The sequence below is a fragment of the Astatotilapia calliptera genome, chromosome 18 (genome assembly GCF_964374335.1).
Source record: "Astatotilapia calliptera chromosome 18, fAstCal68.1, whole genome shotgun sequence".
In the NCBI taxonomy this organism is placed as follows: Eukaryota; Metazoa; Chordata; class Actinopteri; order Cichliformes; family Cichlidae; genus Astatotilapia; species Astatotilapia calliptera.
Window position 1 is genome coordinate 16,259,046 of NC_137439.1, and position 25,489 is coordinate 16,284,534.

The window sequence follows — 25,489 nt, forward strand, 5'->3', positions numbered from 1 at the left end:
GAGCTCAGCAGCCAAGTGGTCACAGTGACCACTAGAGTGCCCTTGCTGAGAGGCAAAAGTGTCACACCAAGTAACTCTGACAAGCGTTGTTTATTTAAAATTGCATTTTCAGCTCTGCAACGTGCAAACAGTTCTCTTATTAAAGACAGTTTTCGCTTAACTTTAAACCCCATGTTGCTCTTGACCAGTTAAGTGTTTACTCTGCTCTGCTCATATGATTCCTGTTTACCACAACCATATCTACTCACAGCAGTGGAGGCCATAGTTTCCACTGTAAATATGTTTTCCCTTTTCCCCTCATGTTATTATTTATGGCACCGAGCTGTAAAAATTTAATTCTGCTGATCTTATATTTTTTGTAAATAATTAAAGTTTTCCCGTTCCTTAAAGTTTGAGGCCAAGCGTGATCATGTTAGGACTCTGCAGGTGTGGCCTGGTATAACAAAAAATCATATATGATTTACTTTTGAACTTTTTTAACCTATTTTTTAAAGAAGTTGTTTAAACGATAATGATGGAAATGATGACCAAGTAGCATGCCACAACAGGACCAAGTCTAAGAGTATTATCATCACTTTGTTGTTTAGAGCGACCCACTTTAGCAGAAGCAACAGTGTCTATACAGAAATATAGAAGATGGGTGACGTGTGTGTGTGTAAACCAAAAATAAAAGAAAAAATGAGGAAATACACAATTATTCCTTCACTTTAACAAGGGGAAAGTTACATACTTGATGGCGCTCACCCTCCTGTGTCTCTGATTCACTTCTCATGCCTAAAACAACCAATTATCATTCCTCATGACTCATGCTTTAACCTAACCCTGTAAACCCAACCCAATCAGAGGGACAAAGCTTCGTAGAACTCTCTCACAAAGTTTTCAAAGTAAACGCCATCTAAAGCATCGCACGCTGGTTCGAGCCAGTTTCTGCTGTTCTGTTTTGGGAAAGAAATGGTGACCTCATTGCTGATTACATTCAGTTTATCCAGATAGTATGTCTGTAACAACAGATTAATTTGCTGAGAAAAATACATCGAGCTATCAGATATCCTAAGCAGCTACTGCGCTGGCCCCTCTGACATTAACTGTTAGATTTATGTGCCAACTGTTTTTCTTTTCTCGTACTTTAACAATTACACAACCCTACTTTTGTTTTTGAGTCCCTTTTTGGTTTTGTCTTATTGCTCAACACTTTGGTTATCTTGGAATTTGTTGACAGTGGTGGACAATCTCAACTCTGAAATTATAGCGCATTTTGTATTGAATTGCTTGTTGTGTTTGAAATGTTATTATATATATATATATATATATATATATCCATCCATCCATCCATTCGCTTCCGCTTGTCCTTTTCAGGGGGCGCTGGAGCCTATCCCAGCTGTCATAGGGCGAGAGGCAGGGTACACCCTGGACAGGTCGCCAGTCTGTCGCAGGGCCAACACACAGGGACAGACAACCATTCGCACTCACTTTCATTCACACATTCACACCTAGTGACAATTTGGATTATTCAGTTAACCTATCCCCACAAGCTGCATGTCTTTGGACGGTGGGAGGAAGCCGGAGTACCCGGAGAGAACCCACGTGGGTGGATATATATGTATATATATATATATATATATATATATATATATATATATATATATATATATATATATATATATATATATATATATATATATTTGTGGGTCAGTAAAGGTCATTGGTTAGCTCATGCCGCCTTATCTTCACGGGCCATGTTTTTCATCAAAGTAGTTTCAATATGATAGACATGAAAGTGGAAGATTGATGTTCGTAATCATCAACTCCTCCACTTCCACAGTGTGTACGTGTGTCCTATGTTCACAGTGTCAGGTATGAAGTTTCTTTGACCAGATTTGTTCCTTTATTCTATTTCTGGATTATACCTCTGGGAGACCTGAGTGTGTGAGCTGTCAAGACAGCAGGAGGAAAGATGAGCTGACCCTAATCCAACTTGAAAAAACTTTGTCTGGCCCTGGGGGGCTTCACCAATTGTTTTGTGACAAAAACTGGGTATTGACTATATTGTATATGACATTTGCTGCCTTGGAATCATGATTAAAGTAAATAGAAATGATTAAAAAGGAAGCCAAGATTTTATTCCAATTACAATCCCTGGTGATTTCTGAGGAGCACTTGGTAATTGTGTCAGAATTTTCCAAAATGTTTCTAAACATGGGGAATAAATTATATGTGTACATTTAAAGCTTTCTTTTGCAATTTCCTTTGTTAGGGTCACGCGTGTACGTGAAAGTCAGGGCAAAGCAAACCAAAACAAAACGATGTTTATATGGAAAAGATATAACTGGATGTATAAAAAGAAGTCCAGCACACTATATGAAACCATACAAGAATGAGGAGTATCGTGTGTCCAGACATACATGTGCTTTGAATTTTTGGCTTTTTTCATGGCTTTTGACATGCGTCACACAGATATACAATTTCAGTGTCCCCATTCCTGGATTGTTGCATAGGGTGCAGCATATAGCTTATAGTATCATTTCAGTGGTGAATACGTAATACAAAATACATGCCATATGTTACACTGGCGTGTTTTTTTTAACGTATTATTTTTTTGTAAGTAGAGTCCCCTTTGAGATTGTGTCAGGAAGGGCATCTCGGGTAAATCTGTGCCAAATCAAACATGCAGTGGTACCTGCTGTGGCGACCCCTTGTGACAAGTGGAGAAGCCAAAACTATCTTTATTTTTTTTTCTAAGTAGAGAAAGTTAACATGAGTGGATGATAATGAGAGCTGATAAGGGGAACAGCTAATTTCCTCCAAGTGTAACAGATCGTGGGCGATCGTGGCTCAAGAGTTGGGAGTTCGCCTTGTAATCGGAAGGTTGCCGGTTCGAGCCCCGGCTTGGACAGTCTTGGTCGTTGTGTCCTTGGGCAAGACACTTCACCCCTTGCCTACTGGTGGTGGTCAGAGGGCCCGGTGGCGCCAGTGTCCGGCAGCCTCGCCTCTGTCAGTGCGCCCCAGGGTGGCTGTGGCTACAATGTAGCTTGCCATCACCAGTGTGTGAATGGGTGGATGACAGGTTGTGTAAAGCGCTTTGGGGTCCTTAGGGACTAGAAAAGCGCTATGCAAATACAGGCCATTTACCATAATAGATTTCTTAATAGCTTTTTTCACTTTTATCTACTTTGATATCTGATTCCTTTTGTAAATGTGAGAGAACAAGAATATACAAGTTGGTCTCCTACAGAGTTGGGCTCCAACCATGATGGAAGCTTGCTGCGCTCATAGATAGATAGATAGATAGATCGATAGATAGAGATGTGCTGTCACAGCAGAGCGCTGAACCTAACAGACAATTACTGGACATGGATATTAATCATTCCAGATGGACAGAATGTTTCTGTGATAAATTTGATGGCAAAAGATGCAGGACAGGGTGAAAAATTAAGAATAAGTACCATGGATAAGACCATAACCAGCAGAACTGGCACAGAGATACAGTAATTGGCTTGAAGGCAAGGTTAACCTTTCCCAGAGACTGTTTCAAAAGAAAAGCTCTGTTTTAGAAAGACAAACCCTGACAGATGAATTGAAAACTGAGTGGAGATTATGCATATGTCTTAAACACAGTCTCGTCTGTTAATCTTCTGCAGCCTACTGTATCTTGAGTTTTCCATAGAGGCACAGTGGGGTGCAATCTTCTGCAAGGCAGATGAGCAAATATATTGATACATCTTATTGCTTGTTTATGACCGCTTTTATATTGTGTATTATCTTGCACCGCAGGAATTAACCTATATTTATGATGGAAAAGAAGGCTCTGCTGGTTAATACTGAGGACATTGTTATAGTAAGTACCATGACCTCTAAGAAATAAATACACAGAGCAAAAAGAAAATAAGGAAGTTAAAAAAAGGAAGTGGAAAATGGGAAAGATATTTATATATCTTTATTTTTCAATGCTGTGCAAAGACACACAGTTTCATAACCTATAGTGCATTGCTGCTTAGTTAAGGGGTTATAAAAATGGTACTGGATCTTTTTTGATTTTTTCATGCAAAAACAACTTCTCGTTATGTTGCGGCTTTTTTCTTTTATCTTTGACTGACTGAGCAAAGTGACACAGCAACAACCTGACATCAAGTCCTTATAAAAAATAAGAGACTAAATCGCTATATGTTGTTGCTTTTTTCGTGAAGAGGCAGAAAGAATATAGCAAAGCTTGGTCTTCTTATCAGCTTTAAACAAAGACATCAACTGCACCTCACTGAATCTGTCGGCAAATAAAGAGCTTGAATTATAGGTCCTATCATATCCTATATTTTAATTGCAAGTGAACAATATATAAATACCATCTTTGACTGACTTTTTCAAAAACGTATCACTGAGCAGCAACAACAACACTTTCTTAGCAGGTATGATACACATGAAAATCGAATGTAAGAACCGTATTGTGTGTATCCTCTAGGGACAACTGTAAAAGGCTTGAGAGCTCCACAAATGTAGTGAACCTTGAGTTAAGGCGAGCTTTTATGCTCAAATTACTAAATACCCATTATCCATCCTAGTACACAGAGAACTGGGGCTATGAATTTGTCCACTGAGTCATTATTCTATCTTAGTTTCACACTGTTAACAAAACGTACAGTTAATCAGCTGGTTAAAAGACATGAGCAAAAACGCCAAACTACAAAGATTTGGAGCATTTTAAACCCCACAATAAACACATACATTCAAGTATAACTGCACACGTGATGAGTGCTGCTGCGACTTAAACTTTGATTTGATGCATGAAAACAATGTCAGCATGAGATGCCAGCCTGTGCCCTGTGTGGCGGAAGCATATGGCAGTTAATGACTTTAAAGCTGATTGCTGAAACATTATTCTCTCTGATGGATAATACACACGATGTTCATCCACAACAGCAGCCAATCACGGTTGTCTATCAGCATTGATGGCTTTTATAGTGAGTCACTGCTTGATGCTTGATATATTGTATCAATACAAAAGAATTTTATTTATATATATCAGAATAACAGTTGTATCAAAGTGCTTACTATATTCTCAGAAAAGAAATTGCCTTAATGGGCGCAGTAGCATGTAGCTGGGGCAGTACCATCTAAAGTGCTGTTGTTGTACCCTTGATACCCTTGATATTTGTACTTGCTGGCATACTTGTGGTTTGTACCATGTGGAAACCAGTCTTGAACCTCTGGTGTCTATATCTTAATGCCCTGTCAGAGCACAAAACAAATTGGAGAACAAATGCCTCAGAAAAGTTTAAAGCTAGAACCTTCGACAGAGCTAGCCTCAGCATCTCACCTCCTCTGTTTTACTTGGATCTGACTTCTTCTCTTTGACTGTACCTAAGAACCTCCAAGCTTGTAGCTTAATGCCTTTAAATGTTGCATTAAAAGCTATTTTTCTTAATTGGAAAAAACCCCCAAAATGATCAATAACTCACTGGCTCAACTTGCTAACAGATCATGAAAATTTAGATAAATTGACTTCAACTTTATAGAAAAACTTGACCCAGTTAAAACAAAAACACTGCCTCCATGCTTATGTTGCGCCTAGAGCTCATTCCCTTTATAATACTCGGCATGTACTTCAAACACAAACAAGATAATATAAATCACATGCTAAGGCTGGCCACCATGATCGGTACATACAACCTTATCCCCATCACCCCAACCTCCATGTACTGTTTCTGTGTGCTCCTGTGTTTAATGCGAAATTATCTTGAAAATTTATATTTCACCTAAGACCTTGCATATCCCTGAACACACACACACACACACACACACACACACACACACACACACACACACACACACACACACACACACACACACACACACACACACACACACACACACACACACACACACACAATCTTTTTAAAAGTAATCCTGTTTTAAAATCTAGATGAAATGGTGCCAGCGTGTACCTTTTTACTCCCTGGGCCCAAATATGTACCCTTTTTGTTCTTTGAAAAGGTGTAGCTGGGTATTTCTAGGTGGTGCACTGTAGGTTACACCCAGCAGGACTGAAATTGCCTTTTACTATATCTCTGCTTGTGGGAGCCTGTGAGGTGGTTTTATAATCCTACAACTATTCTATGATAGCTGGGACTCTGCATGGTTTAACAGCTGGGGCATTTCAGTCATTGTGCCATTTGATCACAACTGTGACCACACTGTAAAAAACAGCACTGTACATTCTGCTGTCAGAGTACCATAGCAACTGGAATAAGCAGCTCCAATGGTGTTTGCCATTTTCCCCGAAAACCATCATCATAACCTGCTGAACTGGTGGTTCTAGAATCACTTTTGAGAAAAGACACTTAAAAAAATTAAACAGCTGGAGATCTTCCCACTTGCCTTGGTCAAATGAGGACATCACAGCGGGATTGAAAGACTTCAAAATCAGAAAGTGGAAATTTTCAGTGGGATGGGGACACTTACATAATTTCATTACAGAATGAAATGTGAAGGAAGGAAGGAACAAGGAAGATAGTCAAAACATATATGTGATGTTTGCATGCATTCATGCCTGGTTTGGCATGGCAGTGTCATCATGTGTCATCAGTGTCAATGTGGGTCTCTGTCTCCAGGTGGACAGGAACTACTTTAGTATCTATCACAGAGTCCATAAAGCGCTTGGACATTTGGGATATAAAAGTGACATTATGAAAAACAGAGAGACCAAGGCTCAAAAAACGTACAAAAAACATTTATAGTTCATATTTCAAGTTGTCTAACATTTTGTTCATGTTAAATACCAGTTTTCACTTAATTATAACCGTGAAGACAAAAACTGTTTCCCCCCCTTTAAACAATTTTAAAAGTCAGTAATATAAAACAACTGCAAAGCTGAAAGCTGAGGTTAATCTGAAAGAACGGCGGAAAAAGCGTTCACTCATGTATGATTTCGGACTTTTACACCCAAAGTTACCAAATAAGACCAGGCGGCCTGTATTATATTTGGACACTAAAGGGTTAATCGTCTCTTAACCTGATAATCAGTTATAAACAGGTATTTGATTAGGAACGACTTTGTATATATTATTATCACCATTACAATAATAGTAATAATTATGTCTGCCTGCACGATTAAAATAACAGTGTCACACAAACATATTCGCGAAAAAGCATAAAGTATAAAGTATAGACAAACTGCTATGAGACTGTCCACAAATCCTCTATTATTTCATTTCCAAACAAAAATCTTGATTCGTTAAAAGAAAATTGTGCACGCTCTCCTGCATTATGTCTCAGTAATCCAATCCTACTAGTAGTTGCAACTTTTGAGAGAGTGCAGGGGGAAAAAAGCGGTTTGGCAAAGGCCCTGCGATCTGTTGAATGTGGAGTTTGTTTGAGGGGTGAGAAAATATGTCATTTCGGAGCCGTGGTTTATTCCAACGTAAGAGAGCGCACCAATGAAAAGCTCTTACGCTCCACCCTACCTGCCTCCTTTCCGCCCCCCCCCCTCCTCCTCCCCCCTCCTTTTCCATCCACATACTCACTACTGAGCACGACCTGCCTCCTGCCACATCTGGAGACGCTTTCTCAACACGAGGAACTTCAAGTTTTGCGCTTACTCTGCGAACAAACACGCGTTTGCGAATTATCTGTCCGTCAGGGTGAATTTGGGTTTCTCTTGATAGTAAGTAGCCTAAATTATTCAGACCAAGTTGGCGTTTTTCCTCCTTTCTGAAGCTTTTCACATCACCATCGGTAGCTTAAACAGATCCACAGAGTTCCATACATGCCGTTTCTGTCTGTCACGGTGGATAGATTTATAATTCGGCACGGTTTGTGGACATGACAACTGATACACTACCGTTTTGTGCTTTTATTAATTTATAAGAAAAAAAGAAGAAGAAAGAAAAAGACCGGTAACCAGGGGTAGCGAACACGCGTACAGTGATTGAGTTGAAACACGCAAATCAGACACTTCTATTAAAAGTTTGAAATTTCACGCTCCGCTCTTTCACTTTACTGTTAAATGCACAAAGTAGACCCTGTCTGCGATCCTTCTGCTCCACTGCCGTCCTGCACGATAGATCCGTGCGTTGTTGATGGTGACATGAGTCACAGGATTGAAGTTGTGAAATTCAGCAGCGACTGGTGATGGAATGATACGTTTCGGGCTTATTTTTGTACAACGCTGATCTAACGCTTGGAAAAGAATACTGGAATAAGCCGCAAGGCGCACAGCTCCATACTGAAGTGTTTAAGTTAGTCTGAGGGGGAAATTTAAAAGACCTAAAAATACAGCGTCGGTTTCTTCCCTACAAAGAATCATTTGAACTTCCCACCGCAGAGCTAGGGCGACATAAATAGTTCTGACATGTGGATGTAATTTCAGAAGAGGAAAAAAGACAGATGCAGAGAAATAAAGAGAGCAGACTGAGCCGGAGCATATAGTAGATTATAGGAAATTAAATCGAGGGCAGAGCGAGGCGATTACAGAGTTATGATTTCACAAGCCATCATAAGCATCGAGAGGCCAGATGGAGTGAAAAAACACAACTCGTTCCGCTTTGAAGAGAGTTAAGTAGATTAAATAATTTCATCCGAGCTCAATCAGCATCTGTCTGAGCCCTGCAAGGACTCTTGGAGGTAGAGTTGCCTCAGGTCAGGGATGGGATCCTCTCTGCTTCTCCGCAATCTGGACTTTCTACTCATCTCTCTACTCAGCGGTTTATGCCTGGTAAGTCATTTCAAAATGAAAATAAAAATGCAATAAGCACATTTACCCTGCCTGATAGACAAGATGCTGCTTTAATGTTGGTAAAGTGTGCACAGATCACTGAGAGGTTGTCAGAGAGATATCTGCATGTGCTGTGTGCCAAGTAAAACTCAAGTACCTCCTTTAGGATGATTATTTTTTGCATCCCATATTGATGAAATCTGCAAAATTCACTCTGATTTCCGCAAAATTTGTCCATTGCTTCTTTTGCAAATCATGATTGAGGAAGAATGTGTTCAGTGTTAAGGAGAGAGTGCGTCCTCCAGGAGAGACTAAGTGCCTCTGTTGTCAAAAGCTTTTTACTCGCATCTGCTCAAAACCTTTAATTGTCTCTGCGCTGGAAGTCAAACTCTTGAAATTGCTGCTTTATCGGACCACATGGCTGTTTTGCCAGATTCAGTGAAAAGAAAACAACACATTTAAGCTGAAATTTCAAGAGAGACGGTTGACTAATGACAGACATATTGTCAGTTCCCTAACAGGATTTAAGAGGTGGACATGGCAGCTAACAAAAAGCAGCTGTGATTAGTGATTACGCTCTTGTTCCATTAAGTGCTTCTTCCCACCCTAACAGTACAATTAGGGTTTGTGTAAGCACACAGTAACCTAGCTGCCCTAAAAGGCAGAGCATTGTGTTTTACTACATCACGTTTCATGCTGTAAGCTCGGAAAAGCTCTGACCCGCATGAGCTGATGCAGCTCGTGCAGTCAAAATGGGGCTAGAAATTTTCATTCACATCTGCAGCAGCAGCGGCCGAACAACTCGCCCAACACGGTGATCAAGTATTGAGCTTTCAAACGTTGCCACAGTTGTATTTATAATGTCTGCATACACAGGGACACACACACACAAACACACTGTGCAGGCAGAGCAGCACACGAAGTTGGTTCTGTGTGTTTTGGCTGAGGCTGTTGTGCATTCAACAGGCAGTTCGCCCAGGTTCTGAGGTACAGTGCATTTTCCCAGTGATGTGGTCCATCACTGTACCGCAGGACCTCTAGGCTCATTGGTTTAGATGGCAGAGGAAAACAATTATAACATAGCTGTGTATTTATAGCTGATTCAACACTGAGTCGTTCAAAGGCTCTGTCTGTGAATGGTGTTTACCCGTTTTTAAGTTTGGTGTTTGCTTAGTGTTCCTCTCCACAAAAAAGTATTTATTTTTTTCCAGACTGTAACCAAACGGGATGTAGATGTTCACTGAATCTAAACTAAGAGCGGAAAAATCTGGGTCTGTGTTTGAAGAAAGAATATGAAGGAATATTTTAAAAATTGAGACATGCTGTTTTCAAAATACAGCGTTTTACAACTTTCCCAGAGGCTCTGCGAATCCTCGTATTAAAAATACAAATATCAAAATGTGTACTTGCTATTTTTATCTGAACGAAATTGGCTGATACGGGGACTGACAAGGAATATCTCAATTGTGTTTTACACCGTAGCAGGCAAGCTGTAGTGACAGCTGACAGACAAAGCACTGCCTCATAGAGCCTTTGTTCAGTGTGACTGCCTGCCTCACTTACTCGGTTATTACATTTATTAAGAGGCAGCACTGCTTTCAGGAAAGCTTGGTGAGCGTTTAATTTTTACCTCATGACTGTGTTTTCCCTCTGTGATGACTTGCATGTGTTCGGATCCTAACTGGAAGAACTCAAACTGTAACTGCATCTGCATGACATTGTCAAGGTTTATGTCAGCTCTGGACAGAATCTGACTGTGACGGCTGTCATGTTTAGTATTGCACAAGGCAGTTTTGACTAGTTTCACAAGGTGTGGAAAATATCAGTTGTTGACATTTTTAGCCAAAACTTTTTTCCTTTCGTTTCTTTTTTTTCCTATTTTTTGTGCAGAGAATCAGCAGTTTTCCTTGTGGCTAAAATTCTAGATTAAGTAGTTCAATCAATGTTGTGTTAAACCAGAGACCGCCAATTTCCCTGAGGATATTTTTCAAAGTTATACCGAACTGAACTGACTGATGCAGAACTCTTAAATTCCCCACAGATGAACGACGTCTGTGTTTTTCTCACCAGAGAACAGCTCAATTGATATTCATAGACATGGTTGATCAATTTGAAATCAAGGGATCACGGTTGTGGTCGACAGCCGAATGCATCCAAGAGGAGAGCAGAGCACACAGAAAATACATTTTCATAATAAAGTACCCCTGTGTCATCAGTTAAAAGACTTTAAAGTTACTGATCCCCCCAAAAAAGCAAACAATGAATACCTGAATCCCCCCCCCCCCCCCTTTCCCAATAATCATTCAAAGTAGCTTTATCCATCTCTGTTGAATCATCCTCAATAGAGATTCATAACATAGATTAGAGTGGCGGATAATCTCATCCCAATCTGTCACTGGTAATTAGGGGCAGCAGATATCGCCTTACTGATTCAAATGAACTGCTGCTGCATCTGTGAAATAGGCTTTATTATTGAAATTCATTTCTGCACACCCATTTGACTGATCTCAAATATGACTTATGATAATTTTCTCCCACTTGTCTGTGTTTGCGCGAATATATGTGTGTCTGAAGATGCATGAAATGAGCCGTCCTCCTAAATTTATTCCAGAAATGTGCTTTTCACTTAGTCATTAAGAGAAAACTGCTGAAACTACAGACTGTTTGATTGCTGCTTTTAATTCTACTTCATATGCAGCTTCATGCACAGAGTTAGCCTCCAAACTTTCTCAGATAAGAGCCGATCCAGTGTGGTAATTCTATTTATTCACTATGTATTGTTAATTAATAATGAATGCTGATAAATTTATATAGAGACATTATACTATATAGAGACAATGTTTTTTGCGTGTTTTCACCAACTGTTCATAGTTTGTGTGAGTTATTTCTTCACACTCAGCTTGTCTACATCTATACACTCACTGGCCACTTCATTAGTTACATCTTGCTTGTACTGTAACTGCCTTTTAATTTCACAGCTGCCTCAACAAGGTGCTGAAAACATTTGCTCCATATTGACATGACAGCATCACACAGCTGCTGCAGATTTGTATTTCCTCTCTGCTCTGCTGGATTGAAATCTGGTGACTGTGAAGGGCATGTGATTGCAGTGAACTCACTGTCATGTTCAAGAAACCAATTTGAGATCTGAGTGTTGTGATATGGTGCATTAGCCATCAGAAGATGGATACACTGTGGTCATAAAGGAATGGACATGTTCAGGAATGTTACTCAGGTAGGTTGTGGTGTGTAACCAATGCTTTAATGGTATTGTGTCAGGACAATATTGTCCAATATTGGAGAGGCCATGTGAACAGTAGTCACTAGTTTTCTGTTCCTAGCTGTGGGTGTGGTACCCGGTGTGGTCTTCTGCTGCTTTAGCCCAGATGCATCAAGTTTTGACATGCGCATTTAGAGATGCTCTTCTGTGAACCTTGGTTGTAATGAATGGTTCAGTTACTTTCTATCAGCTCAGGTTTTCCTCTGGTGTCAACAAGGCATTTTTATTGGGAGCACTCGCTGGATATTTTCTCTTTCTCAGGCCGTTCTCTGTAAACTTTAGAGACGGCTGTGCAGGAAAATCCCCCTAGATCAGCAGGTTCTGAAATACTCAGAGCAGCCTGTCAGCCATCAACAACCACGTTCATAGTGACTTTCTTCCCCATTCTTTCGCTCACTTTGAATTTCAGCAGGTTACCTTGGCCATGTTTACATGTCTAAGTGCACTGAGTTGGTGCCGTGTGATTTATGAATATTTGCATTAATGGGCAATTGAACAGGTGTACCTAACAAAGAGGCCAGTGAGTGTATAAATATTTGTCTGCATGTGTGTTTCTCTGCTTATATTACCATCAGTGCACTGAGTGTGATGAAAATGCTGGCCTCACCGGCCACTATTTTATTTCATTTCCTCAGAGAGTTCAAACAGTTTGGATGCGACTTTGATCTCGATGCCTTTTCTGTTTAGCCTCCATTAGGACAGAGAGGGACAACAAAGCCTGTCAGGGCCCATTTACACATGTCAGTGGACACCTCACTGACAACTGTCCACCGCGTGCCAGACTGAAGCCTTTTTATATGGGAAAACCACCTTCCTGTCATATATATATATATATATATCTTATACTTCATATATTGAATATTTCATGATGAAAGGCTCGCTTGCTTTTTTTTCTTGATGACAAATTTTCAAAGGGCTACTTGAGGGTTAAGATTTGGATTTAGAGTTCGAGCTGGAATGCGGTGTAGATTAGAGCAAGGGGTGTGATTATATAAACACTTAGTTATTGAGGTAGCCCTGACATCTAAAGGCACTGCAGCTCAAGAAAACAAATCCAAATTGAAAAGCACAAGAACATATCATAACTAATTTGCCAACACAGAGGCAGCACTTATAAAATAAAAGGCTTCAATTACAGGAAACACAATGGAAGAGCAAAACATGTTGCAGTGATGTGATGAAATATTGAAGATGTTGTCTTAATTTGCTTGCATGTTATCTTTTTGCTTTTTTAAAATATTTTTTTCTTTGGTTTTTGTTCAAATTGCAGTACAATGAGCTTTCAGGGCCACTGTACAGCATTCTTTTACTCTTTGGATTAGTAGCTAAGGAATACATCATGTCAATAAGTGTCCTCACAAAGATAGGCATGGAAATGTGTGTGTGTTTGATGCACGGCTGGACTTTCTGACCTTTACATTTCCCAAGATGGCGGGGAGAGAAAGTAGGAGGTGTGTCAGCAATGATTAAATAGTGAAGTGAGGTTTTAACATGAAAATTTACTCAACTTTGTTACCCAGTTTCAGTCTACATCTGAATCATGTGATACACGCTTTGTTATCTAACCTTACACACAATGAAGAAATGACTACTGCTTACAACAAAGGGGCTTCTTTAAGCAATCCATTACAGCACTACCATTATGCTTGAGTTCATCCGTTTTCACTGGGATTTGTGATAAGTTGCTTATTAATTAACCTGCTTAGCACTCAGAAAAATAACCGTAGGAAGTCATTCAGCCTTAACACAGTTTACATCTTACTTTTTCAGTTAGTTTAAACTCAGCAGCTTATGCTTAGTGGAGGGATTTGCTAATTGCTCCTAATCATGATTCATGAGTGAATCAAAAACTACTGGACGGGCTAAAGGAGGACTGCCAAGCAAGCTATGTGGATCCATTAAAATCCATTTGAGGAAAACAAACAAACAAACAAAACACTAATTAATAATCTAGCACGTGAGTTCACATGAGTTTGTGATGTGCCACCATCTACCACTCAAACACAGAATCTTTTATATTGGATCCACTTTAGCTTGTTCTCTTTATCACTAGAAGTGCAGCTTTGCAGAAAATAACTGCATTTAAAGGCGAGATAAGGAGCCATTTTAAATGGTTGTCACTGAAGTGAGCTCCTAGTGATCATTTAATGCACCTCTCTGAGTTACACCCAATTTCTAACCAGGCACTATTTGTGCTACATGAAATCTCTAAACATCAGTCACTGTGCCTTGTGTGCCCACACCTAACCGAGGTGCTGCACTGTGTGTGCTCTCAGTCTGCCTCTCTGCTTTTGCTTCACTTTCATACCTTTTACAAATTAATACTTGCTTCTGAAATTGCTACCTTTTGTCTGTGGCCACAGGGCAAAATAATATAATCTAGTTAGTGAAAAAGCCCTTAAATGTTTGTTCTAATCAGTGAGTTTAAATGCATTACTCCTCTCTTGGGCATTGGATCTTTGCTATAGAGCAACAGAGTGGGGGAAATAATGGATTTCTTGCTGTTGGAACCTGGTGTTAGTATGGAGCGAGTCACTGTGTGACCAAATAATTTTTCATACATTGATTTTGAATTTAATATACAGTGAGGTGAGCAACAGAGAGTGAGGGAAGGATCAGAATCATCAGCCTCATGAGAGCCACAGGAGGCCAGTTTTTGGTTTCAGTTTTTGGGGCATGTATTCTTACTTTACATTCAATGTTTCACTGCTTTTTTACAGCCTTAAAATGTTTTGCGCACACTCAGCATCATGCTTCTTTGCTTCAAGATGATGAAATCACAAGAACACAGTCTTTATGGTTTTTTCCCCCCTTTTCTTTATATAATGAAAAGGGGGGAAAAGGGGCTTTTATACTTGTGTTGGAGGTATAGTCATGGATGATGCTCTAACCACTGGAAGTATGAGGCTGAGTGGAGATGGCTCAGTGACACTGCACTCTGATTGAGTGGAGTCACTGAAAACACCAAAAATAACACATTTATACCTCAAACAACAGAGAGAATCGTGTAATTGGGGCGATCGTGGCTCAAGAGTTGGGCGTTCGCCTTGTAATCGGAAGGTTGCCGGTTCGAGCCCCAGCTTGAACAGTCTCGGTCATTGTGTCCATGGGCAAGACACTTCACCCCTTGCCTACTGGTGGTGGTCAGAGGGCCCGGTGGCGCCAGTGTCCGGCAGCCTCGCCTCTGTCAGTGCGCCCCAGGGTGGCTGTGGCTACAATGTAGCTTGCCATCACCTGTGTGTGAATGTGTGTGTGAATGGGTGGATGACTGGATATGTAAAGCGCTTTGGGGTTCTTAGGGACTAGTAAAGCGCTATATAAATACAGGCCATTTACCATTAATTGTGCATGATGGACTGAAAAATCAACAGTAGCACATGAAGCTGAAGGACTTAAGAGCGGGTATTCTAGTGCACAGAGGGTATTTATACCCAACTTGGATAGGATATAATTTCTCCATCCTAATAAGATTATGCGGTTGGCAGATCTGAGACATCCTGTTTTGTAATTTGGTTTTTACAGCACGTGTTGTAGATTTAAGCAGTATGGAGGTGTAACCTCAGTAAGCCCTCGTTGCTATATGCGCTTGCTGTCGTCAGTTTGCATGTTTGCCGGAACTTTCGTGCGATCAGCACAAGATTTACCTCACAGAGGCAACTTGTAGTGGGAAAAATAACCTTTACACACATACTCTCCTCACGCTGAGAGTTTTACTCTCAGTAGCTGACACCACCTCCTGAGATAACTGCAGAATAATCTAATTCTTGTAACTTTCTCTCAGGAGTGCATTCATCTGTGTGGCGTATTGACCGATGCATTGCTCGCTTTCAGAGGGCCTGTGAGTCAGACCCATAACGCATGTGTTAATACGCGAGTCTTCAGTTTCACCAGCATGGTAAGGTAACACCATGGCAGTATTTGACTCAGGAAAGGGGTTGTTTTCTTGACTTACCATGACCTCTGCTTTTTTTTTTTCTTAACTTTTCCACTTGAAGAATGCCAGAATATGTGTAACTCAATGCCACTTTTACACCTCAATGAAAAAAGTTACACTTCTCACTGATATTCTTATGATGGTTCCTATGTTCCTATGACTTTAGCACCCACAAAAATATGGTGTTGTAGTGAAAACATTGCATTTTGTTTTATTTATTATTTTTTAAACTCCAGCTTCATTTGTTTAACCATGGCAACTCGTAAAAATCTGCTTCTTTAAACTCAGTGATGCTTCTCTTGATGCTTCTTCAAAAGCAACAGTAGTGAGCAGCAGTTATACAAAGATACTGACGAGAAACCAGCTGGTGATGTCAGTGATGCTTCACCCAATTGCATTTAACAATTTAGCAGAAAAACCTCTAATAATTTTTTCCTGTGGAGTTTCAGCTGACTAACAGCATCATGCACTGTGGTGATGCTTATCAAAGAGAAGCTGAATCTTTGAAGTACTCTAATTCATTGCGATAGTCTTTTCTCTCGTGTCGGTTTCTGATAAGATTAAGTCTGTGCAAAATTCAAATGCAAACAGTCTTGAGAATGACCAATATGAACATTTTTTTTATTTAAGCATTGGAACTAGAAATTGTTGGACCTAAGACCAACAGTGTATTATAATCTCAACATTGCTAGAAGTCAGGGACACGCTGATTGATTGTCAGCTCTGTGACGAGTTTGAGTCCTATGCAGTCTTTTTTCATCAGTTACCCGCTGTATCAATATTGTGGTGCAGACTTCTTTGCGGGCAATATGCTTGGAATCCCAGAGCACCTCCGTTGAGTTGACATGTGAAAATTCTCAGCTATGCAGATGCCTTTGCCATTGACCGACAGTTCAGCTCAGCCCTACCCCCACTGTTAGCGAACGGATTGAATTTCAAATATACAGACTCTTCCAGTCTCATTCTGTCCTTTTAAATGCAACAACAAATTAGGTCGGTAGACAGTTCCAAGTCAATTCCTTAATTACTGTGGGCACAGAGAGTAGGATTTCACACGTGATTCAGTTGTTTGCGTAATTTGGAAGCGGTTCAAATTTTGGGTAGGAATACTCCCCTGGCACATGGCTTATGGCTAAGAGGAGGCTGGATTTCTTAAAAGGACCTTTATTAGTTTCATTGCAAAACTCAGGGGCTTATGGGTTTGTAAGTATGCAGTTCACAACTCCAGATTTTCCAGCAATAAGTAAAAAATCCTTACACTGCAGTACAGGGGGAAATCTCAGCCAATTTAAATTCAGATAACAGTGGGTGGATGGGTTTTTCTCTGTGTTAAATTGGTGGCATTTAAAGACAAGCCCCTCTCAATGCGGTTAAAAAGTTATAGTTTGAGTCATCACAGATCTCAAGTTTGAGTGCTTCGTATAAGATACTTGTTGGTCGTGGAGAGATTTAATGAATGTTTTCAGACTGACATTTACAAAAAGTACCGTTCATTGTGTAGTGAAGGTCAGACACATGATTAATTTCAAGTTTTGTCACAAATTATTTTGCATGAATTCTTCTTCCAGCATTATAGCTTATTGCTCATTGGTTAAGGTTCACTGTGTCTCTCTTTGCTAGACTGTGATTAATGTGGCCCTATTAATGTAATGAATAGAAATAAAATATTGCAAAAATTAATTACATTTAAAATATTTTTTTTTAATATAATTTGGGTTATTTTATTGGTACAGGCAGTTTTTTTATTACAATTATTTGTTGTTTTATTTTGGTGGATTCAGTTACTATTAAATATTTAAAATTGCAAAGACACTAAAAATATTGAATTAGTGCACTGTATGAGTCCCACAGCGGATGATGGTGCATAGTTGGCACTCAGTCATTGAACTGTCTGCATCCATATGTGGACTAACTTCAATGGATGCAATATTTAAAATGTAATCCTTAAACATGTAGCATGGTGTATGATCTCCATATACACTGACTATTATTCAGAGCTTTATTGTTCCATATTCGAAGTGTATTTATACAAAATGTCCTTGTGTGATGTAGCTGTATTCATGGCTACAGAAATGCTATACTATACTTTAAACATGATGCAATGAAGATTTAAAATACATCAAAAATAAATGAAGGTAATAAATTTACCTTCTTTTCATAAAATCATTTCAATTCTATCTCATTTTAAAGAGATATGCACGTGTCCTCTCTCGTGGGAAATTGTGTTTCTTTGTAAAACAAACAAACAAACAAGCAATTATTTAAGTAAGAAACATATATTTCAACCAGCCATTTTTACAACAAAGAGAAAACAAAATAAACCAACAAGTGTGGCAGTATTGTTTTTGTCGAGGGTAAGGGTTAGTCTCAGTCTTGCATTCAATCATACATACTCCCATACAAGCATTTGGAGTGATAGCTGATTGTATTGAGCTGACCTGATGGGCAAGGAAGGCTGTTTATTATAGTGAGAAATAAATGATGTAGACATTAGGGTCTACATCATTTATTTAGCGTGCTCTTACTCACTGCTTTAAGCTACATTAGCCATTACAAACACAATACACTGACTGAATAACTATCCGATTTTTGACAAGAAAGAAGCATACCTATAATGAATAAGATTTACCCGTTGTTATTGTCTGTCTTTTAGCGGAGTTCAATAGTAAATCAGACGGGTGCTTTTTAAAGATAAAAATGTAAGTTTTAAGGTTTCTGGGGGGGCAATTAAGCTTATCTGATCTGCAATGGAAAATATTGGTTTCAGTTTAGAGCATATGACAGGACAGACGTTGTTTTGTCTGGGATGAATTTGAAAGGGATCGATATCAGCTAGAGAGAAAAACTCTGAAAACAGTATTGATATGCAAAGGATCAGCTGTCCTTTAATTCATCACTGCACTGCAACAGTAGGTGCATTTTAATTCAAAGATGTGAGCCTTTTCCCGTTGTGCAACAATTCAAACTTAGTTTAAGGTTCGAAGGTTCAGAACTGGACTGAGTGGCTGTCTCCTTAAAAATAAAGTGGTCAAAAATATATATTTCTTTATGTGCAGCACAGCTGTTGCTTTTATCTCTATTAGCTTATTTTTACTTTCTATTGCTGTTTTCTGGTGAAGTACCAATTTGATATTTAGATTGATTATTGCTCCAATCCTGACTGAAAGAACAGTTTGTCAGTGACAAAATGCTACATGGGGTTGATCTCGTCAGAGTTCAGTTTCGTGCTTACTTTGCAGCAATTAAACCAGCTTTTCTTTGTAAGCTTTTTAAAACATGTGTTCAAGTGAGTTTACACCAATGAAAACCTCGAAGAGTGTCTCTTTCTTGGCCACATGCTTTTACTTTTGTTATTGCCAATCTTCACTTGTGGCTTGTGTGTGACAGGATGACAGAAAAGTGCAGTAATGAGTCTCAGACTGGGCTGTAATGAGTCTAAGTCAAAAAGTTTGGTTAAAAATGTTAATAGATTTTCATTTTTTTATGTATGACCCGTGGACTTTGGCTATTCTAATAGTAAGCACAAATTCAGGGAATTGATATTCTTGGATCTGTTTATTTTTCACATATTCTTTTACAAAGTCAGTAAACTAGCGTTGAAGTCGAGCTCATAACTGAATGATGAGTTTTGTCATTGCAATATATATAAAACACATAACAATGCAGTGAGAATAATATTACAGCAATCCCAAAAGGTTCATTCTGTTCATCTGGACGTAGCGTTTTCAGTTTCTCCCACTGAAAACGCTACGTCCAGATGAACAGAAACAACCATGCAGCAACTAAAAGGTATGTTATAGTTAGCTTTAGGATTCAAATTTAATTGTCATTACACATGTATGAACATGTACAGGATAACGAAATACAGTAGATAAAAGGGCTGCAGGTCGGACTCGAATCCGGGCCGGCTGCTCTCGGCCACGTGCCATATGGTTGGCTGCACATCCAACTAAGCTAAATCTGCACCCATGTTTGTGAGTCTGCTATGGTTCACTTTGGTCCAAGTGATGTTATCAAACAGCGAGTCCTAGGTTATGAGGGGACATCCACATGCTACCAAATTTTCTGTGACCGTAACAACTCGTGTTTACATTAAAATTGAGCTATTAGATAAGTGCCATTCAGTCAGGCTTTAGTGAAGTATCACAAGACCTCCAGCTTCCCATGTTCACAACAGAGTATAATCACCACTTAAAGTAGGAACACATGCAGATGAACAGATAAGCCGACAAAGGACAGGAAGAGAGAGAAAACCTGCAGTCGCACACATACACGCTCAAGCACAAACAGACCTAAAGTAATGCTTTCAAAAGAAAACATATAATTAGACAAATTAAACCATTACTTGACAAAAACTCAGCACCATGACAATCCTGACTTTTTTCTGTTTTGCCACCGACCTTTTATTCACAGTTTCAAGTAATGTTTAGTGAAACAGGAGCGTGGTTCGAAGGCCTCAGCACCATTGGCCTTGTAAGAAAGTGTGGACGGCTCATGCTGACAGGTCAGCTGCAGGCCTCTCAGCTGGAGTACAGCACAAACAGTGTAGCCTGTGTCTGCTTTAATTTTCCCTGCTAAATAAAGTGCATCTTATTCACGTGCATTAATGTTAGTGTTTAAAAAATACATTAAATCCTTAAATGTTTTACTAAAGAGATCCTCTGTATATGTTTATCGCCAATAAGTCCGCAATAAAATATATCTGCATTTCATTTAAAGGTTTTATAGAATCAGAAAACCCATTCAGGCATTTTCTAGTGAAGTTAAAATTTGAGAAATTAGATAAATGTTTTAATGTATTTAGAAAATTCAGGAGTATGAATTACGGCTTTATTGAAAATGCAGTTTGAATTTTATTCAGTCTTTCTTAATAGTTTGTGTTTTTGCTGTATAGGTATTTTTCCTGGAAGCCTTGTCAGTTTTTATTTCAACTCTTACAACTGTATATGCAACACAAGATTATTTTAATTATCATATTGCAGGTCATGAAAATTTACTGCTGTCAGATTTGATTATTATCATTGTATAAATGCAGAAATATGAAAAAATGCACATTATGTAGTCTTGATCTAGAAATAATTCCACTGCATTTAGTGTGGTTACATAGGTGTTAATTACATTCTGAATACGTATTTGATATTGATTGTTATTTTATTAGCGTGGAGTATAATTCTTACACCCTGTGTGGTTCTATTCAATTTGAGAGCATGACTTTTCCTTTGCTTTTGATTTGAAATTATTGACTGCCCTGAAAAGCACTTCAATCAAGGTGACCATCTGCAAGAGGTTCACTCTAAGTGGCCCCCTTCAGCAAATCAGAAGAGTGCAATATTAACAGGCAAAGAGAGACACCTTGGGTGATTAAGCTATGTCCAATTAGTCCACAATTTTGGAGCTTTTTATTGGGAAGGCAGTTATGATGAGGGGTCTTATGCAAAAAGTGCCCTTGTCCTAGTTCTTAGCGGGCAGCGGGCCCCTTGGTGTCCCTTTGGTTAACAGTGGAAAGGGGCTGATTGAAGTGCTGTCCTCTATATGTGTTGTCTTTTTGTATTCATCCCCTTCCTCACTAAAATTATAATAATTCAGTTATTCAAGGTAGACTGTGAAAATTCTAGCATGTCCATAAATTACTTTTAGTCTTATTAAAAGGATAAGCTGTCTTACCCTTTTCACCAAGACAAAGCTTTCTTGCCTCAATATATCTGTCTGTCTGTCTGTCTCCCTCCTCCTTTACCCAGCCCTAACTGACTGTGTTAAACAGACAGTATTACATTGTTTGGTGTTGACACATTGTCTGCATTACATGCAGCATGCATGCTGAGATTGCTCAGTGGTGTTTCACACTCATTTGGAATTGTAAAAGTTGGCTTTGTGATACTAATTGAAAAACTCCCTGTAGGCATAATATTGACAGCGAGATAGACAAGGCTCTGCGTATTATGTGAATTCACTGTTAATTATGGGATCAAGCAGCAAAACAAATATAGCAGTAGAAAAGATGCTGATATGAGTGAGTTGACTTGAATGAAAAACACTCACTGGACAGCTGGACAACTCATCTGAGTATTCTCACTGTCATCATTCATTGATGAAACTTTTTCATAAATGCCTGAATAAACTTACCTTTAGAAAGTTTTGAGATGTTTCAAAGTTTAACCTGTGACTTTTATTCTTGCTAAAGTATGTAGTTTTGTGGGGAGTCTCATTTAAAAATGGATGAGTCTGTCCATGGTAATAAATATTGCATAATCCTACTTTCTGCAACCTCACATAGTTAGTTTTTACAATTACTGTAGGGCAAGGCTATTTGCAGGTATATGATTGGATTGACCCACAAACCTGACATCATTCATTACTGTTAGAGATGACAAAAATGGAATAATCAATTTTGACTGATTGAAGCCTGTTTTCAGTCATGCATTTAATCCCTACTAATGTTTTACATCAGCTGATGTTATTTAAAGGGGTAATAGCTGTAATGCCAAGCTGTGACTGAGATGGTCTCATAATCCATTAATGCCGATCTGCACTATAAAGCCACATATGTAAGGTCTGAAAAAACACATCCAAAATAATCCTTTTATGGGTTTTAAATCTACTTTAAAATGTATATTTTAACCTATAATCCTCTTATTTCATGCATAAAGTTGCATTTATGGCAGTGCATCATTCTGCTATTGAGGCCCAGTGACCTGTGAGCGTTGTTTTGTTTGTTTCATCAGTTGCTTTGTGACATCTGTTAAGACATTATGAAATGTCTACTGCATTTGACTGTTGCATAACCATTAGTTGTTTTTAAGCTTTTGATGAAAATTAAAATAGTGCATTTATATTGCTTTGCTAAAGCAACAGTCTGTAGTTGCTGTATTAAATCACTTATATAATGCAAGAATGATCCCTTTTTAATTTGTGAGAACAACAGTCACAGCTATCTGCCTTGTGTGCAGCCTCTCGGAGTACACACAATGTTTCCATCAAGGACAAAAGTGCTGTTCTTCAGGCTTACGACCAGAGCAGGGTATAATTAGGAACTAAATGCTGCTTTAAGTCAGAATGTGGTCTGCGAGCATTTCCAAAGGACAACCAGTCTTGTGGTTTGTGGTTTTTATCATCAAATGCAAATTGCACAGTTGAAGAGGAGTGGCACTGACTCATAGAGTTTATAATATCCAGGAACCTCATCCGCTAAAACATTCATGCGGCGCAATATGTCAAAAGTAACATATTCATGTTTTTTCCAGATAGTAGACAGCCCATTAAACACTAGATTCAGCGAAGTTATAATTTTCTAGAACCTTACTATTTTGTGAAGAAAAAACATGCAGGAAAGTCCAAAAGCCCTTGGGATCAAATTTTGAGCACATGCCAACAACAAGGAAGTGAATGTTAGCCTATGGTGTAAAGAATGGCAAATGACCAAAACAAGTACATAAAACAAACATTCAGCTGTATTCCTAAAATTGAGACGTTTCACAGCAACCAGAGTAAATATTATATGTGTAGTATTTATCATTCATGTGATGAAGTGTGATCTGGAATGGAAAGCCTTACTTATGACCATTACCTAAAAAAAACCCTTATCTTCGCACAGGGATTGTCTAACAGAGAAGCATTATTGGATGTCTCTGAACTTATAGAAAAATTAATATGGTTCCCACTGAAAACACTGCCAGAGTTGTGATGAGAGGTTCTATGTTGACAGTGAAAACATCTGCAAACACTGAACTGAAATAACACAGAATATGTGTCCAGTGCTTTTAAAGTCATGTGAAGTTTGGCCTAAAATAATTCTAATAATAGTTATAGAAATTTTGTTTCAGAGTTTCTTCTGCTTTCATGGTTGTTAAGGTTTTACCCACAATTTTGGTAGTATTTTTAAATATGAAATCACTGTAACCAATGAGCTCATATATGCCACTGCTACAGTAATCCTAGATACACTTGGGTATAAGATCAGGAATGCATATAGAGAAAGCCCTTATGGAAAGGTAGGCTGGAAGCCAAAATCAGGGAAACTTGAAAGGATGTTATAAAAGTTATGAGATGTGGGTACTGGATGGATGGGAATGACAAAAAATGTCCATAATTGGGGGCTCTACAAACTACCAAGCAAAGGCTTATAACTATGGTGACTAGGCTGAAGAGATACACCAGAGAAGCAAAGGCCAAGAGAATAAATGGTCTGTTTGCCAAAGATCCAGCAGCAACCTCCCAGAAAAAGAACCAGTTAACAACACAAAGGCAAAAATCTTATAAGGTGTCTCAAGAATGAAATGCTGATAGCACCAGGATCTGATATCCACACCAACTGGCTGAAGAAGTGGTACTTCATCAACAAACACCTGGCAACACAAAGAAGCAGGCTGCTAGTAGCAGGTACTCATCTTGACTTGCTAACACAATCATGAAAGATCCCTGCAAGTTTATGACACCATGAAACTACCATGCCAACTAGCTCTCTCTCTAAAACATGGAAGCTCCTCTAAGGCATCATAGCAACCAAGCTGAGTAGGCTTGACATGAGTTAACATATAAGCACAGCTCAGAAGGCATTGAAAATAATACCAGAAGGCCAAAACACCAACTGCTGGTTAATAGAGCACTACACCAGGGCTGTAAGACCAGGAAGACTAATCTCAGCACTGTCTGGTTGGACTACAAGAAAACCTACGACTCAATGCCCCACACGTTGATAGTGGAGTATTTGGCACTATACAAGGTAAAGTGTGTTCATAACATCAATCAGGAACTCAGTGGAAGACAACATTTGAGGCCATTTGGCTGGATAGGTGTGGCTGGAAAATTGCAAAGAGAGGTATCGTGATCAAGGCTGAAGGGGTTAAGATATCAGAAGGTATAATAGCAGATATACAGGACAGCTACAAATACATGGGTATCCTATAAGCCAACAGGGTCCGCAATAAAGATCCATGAAGATCAACCCCAGTCAAATATCTCAGTAGGTAAGATAGATCCTGAGAAGGTAGCAGTAGGAATAAGAGCTGAACTATCAATACATATGACCTACCACTCATCAGACTGTTACTCAACTGGAATAATAAGCTGGCCACAGGAGAACATAAATGCCACTGATGTCAAGATATAAAAACTCCTTACAACATATGGTGCTTTTTACCCAAAGTCCAACACGCGGAGGCTTTACAGCCAACAGAAAGTAGGAGAGCAGAGCCAGAATCCAGGAAGAAAGATGAAAAATCAATGAATGCTTTAGAAAGATGACCCCAGGGATAAGCTGCTCTAAGATTTCCTCAGATATCTGAAGACACAACAGTGATGAGAAACTATCATGGAATACCAAGCCACTGCATTGGATATATCATGGACTGATTGAAGAAGGGGTTGACATCAAGTAATCTGACTAGTGGCTAGAAAAGCACAAAAAACAGGGAAGTAACAGGGGCTGAAGGAACAACTGGAGCAGATGTGAAAGGTAAAGACCAAAGTGGCCCCACAATGATAGGAGCAATAAGACCAATAACACCCAAGCTGGAAGAGTGGCTCCAGCAGATTCCAGGCACATCAGAGGCAGCTGTGCAGTAGAGTACAGTTC

General features: G+C 39.1%; 1 protein-coding gene across 1 annotated transcript in view; it reads left to right on the plus strand.

The window, feature by feature from the left end:
• Positions 1 to 7,499: 7,499 nt before the first annotated feature.
• Positions 7,500 to 25,489, plus strand: part of pth1r (parathyroid hormone 1 receptor) — a 44,098-nt gene continuing 26,108 nt past the window's right edge. The window contains exon 1 of the mRNA XM_026150317.2: positions 7,500 to 8,704. Coding sequence (XP_026006102.1) covers positions 8,636 to 8,704 — 69 coding nt within the window. The 5' untranslated portion in view covers positions 7,500 to 8,635. The remainder of the gene's footprint in view (positions 8,705 to 25,489) is intronic.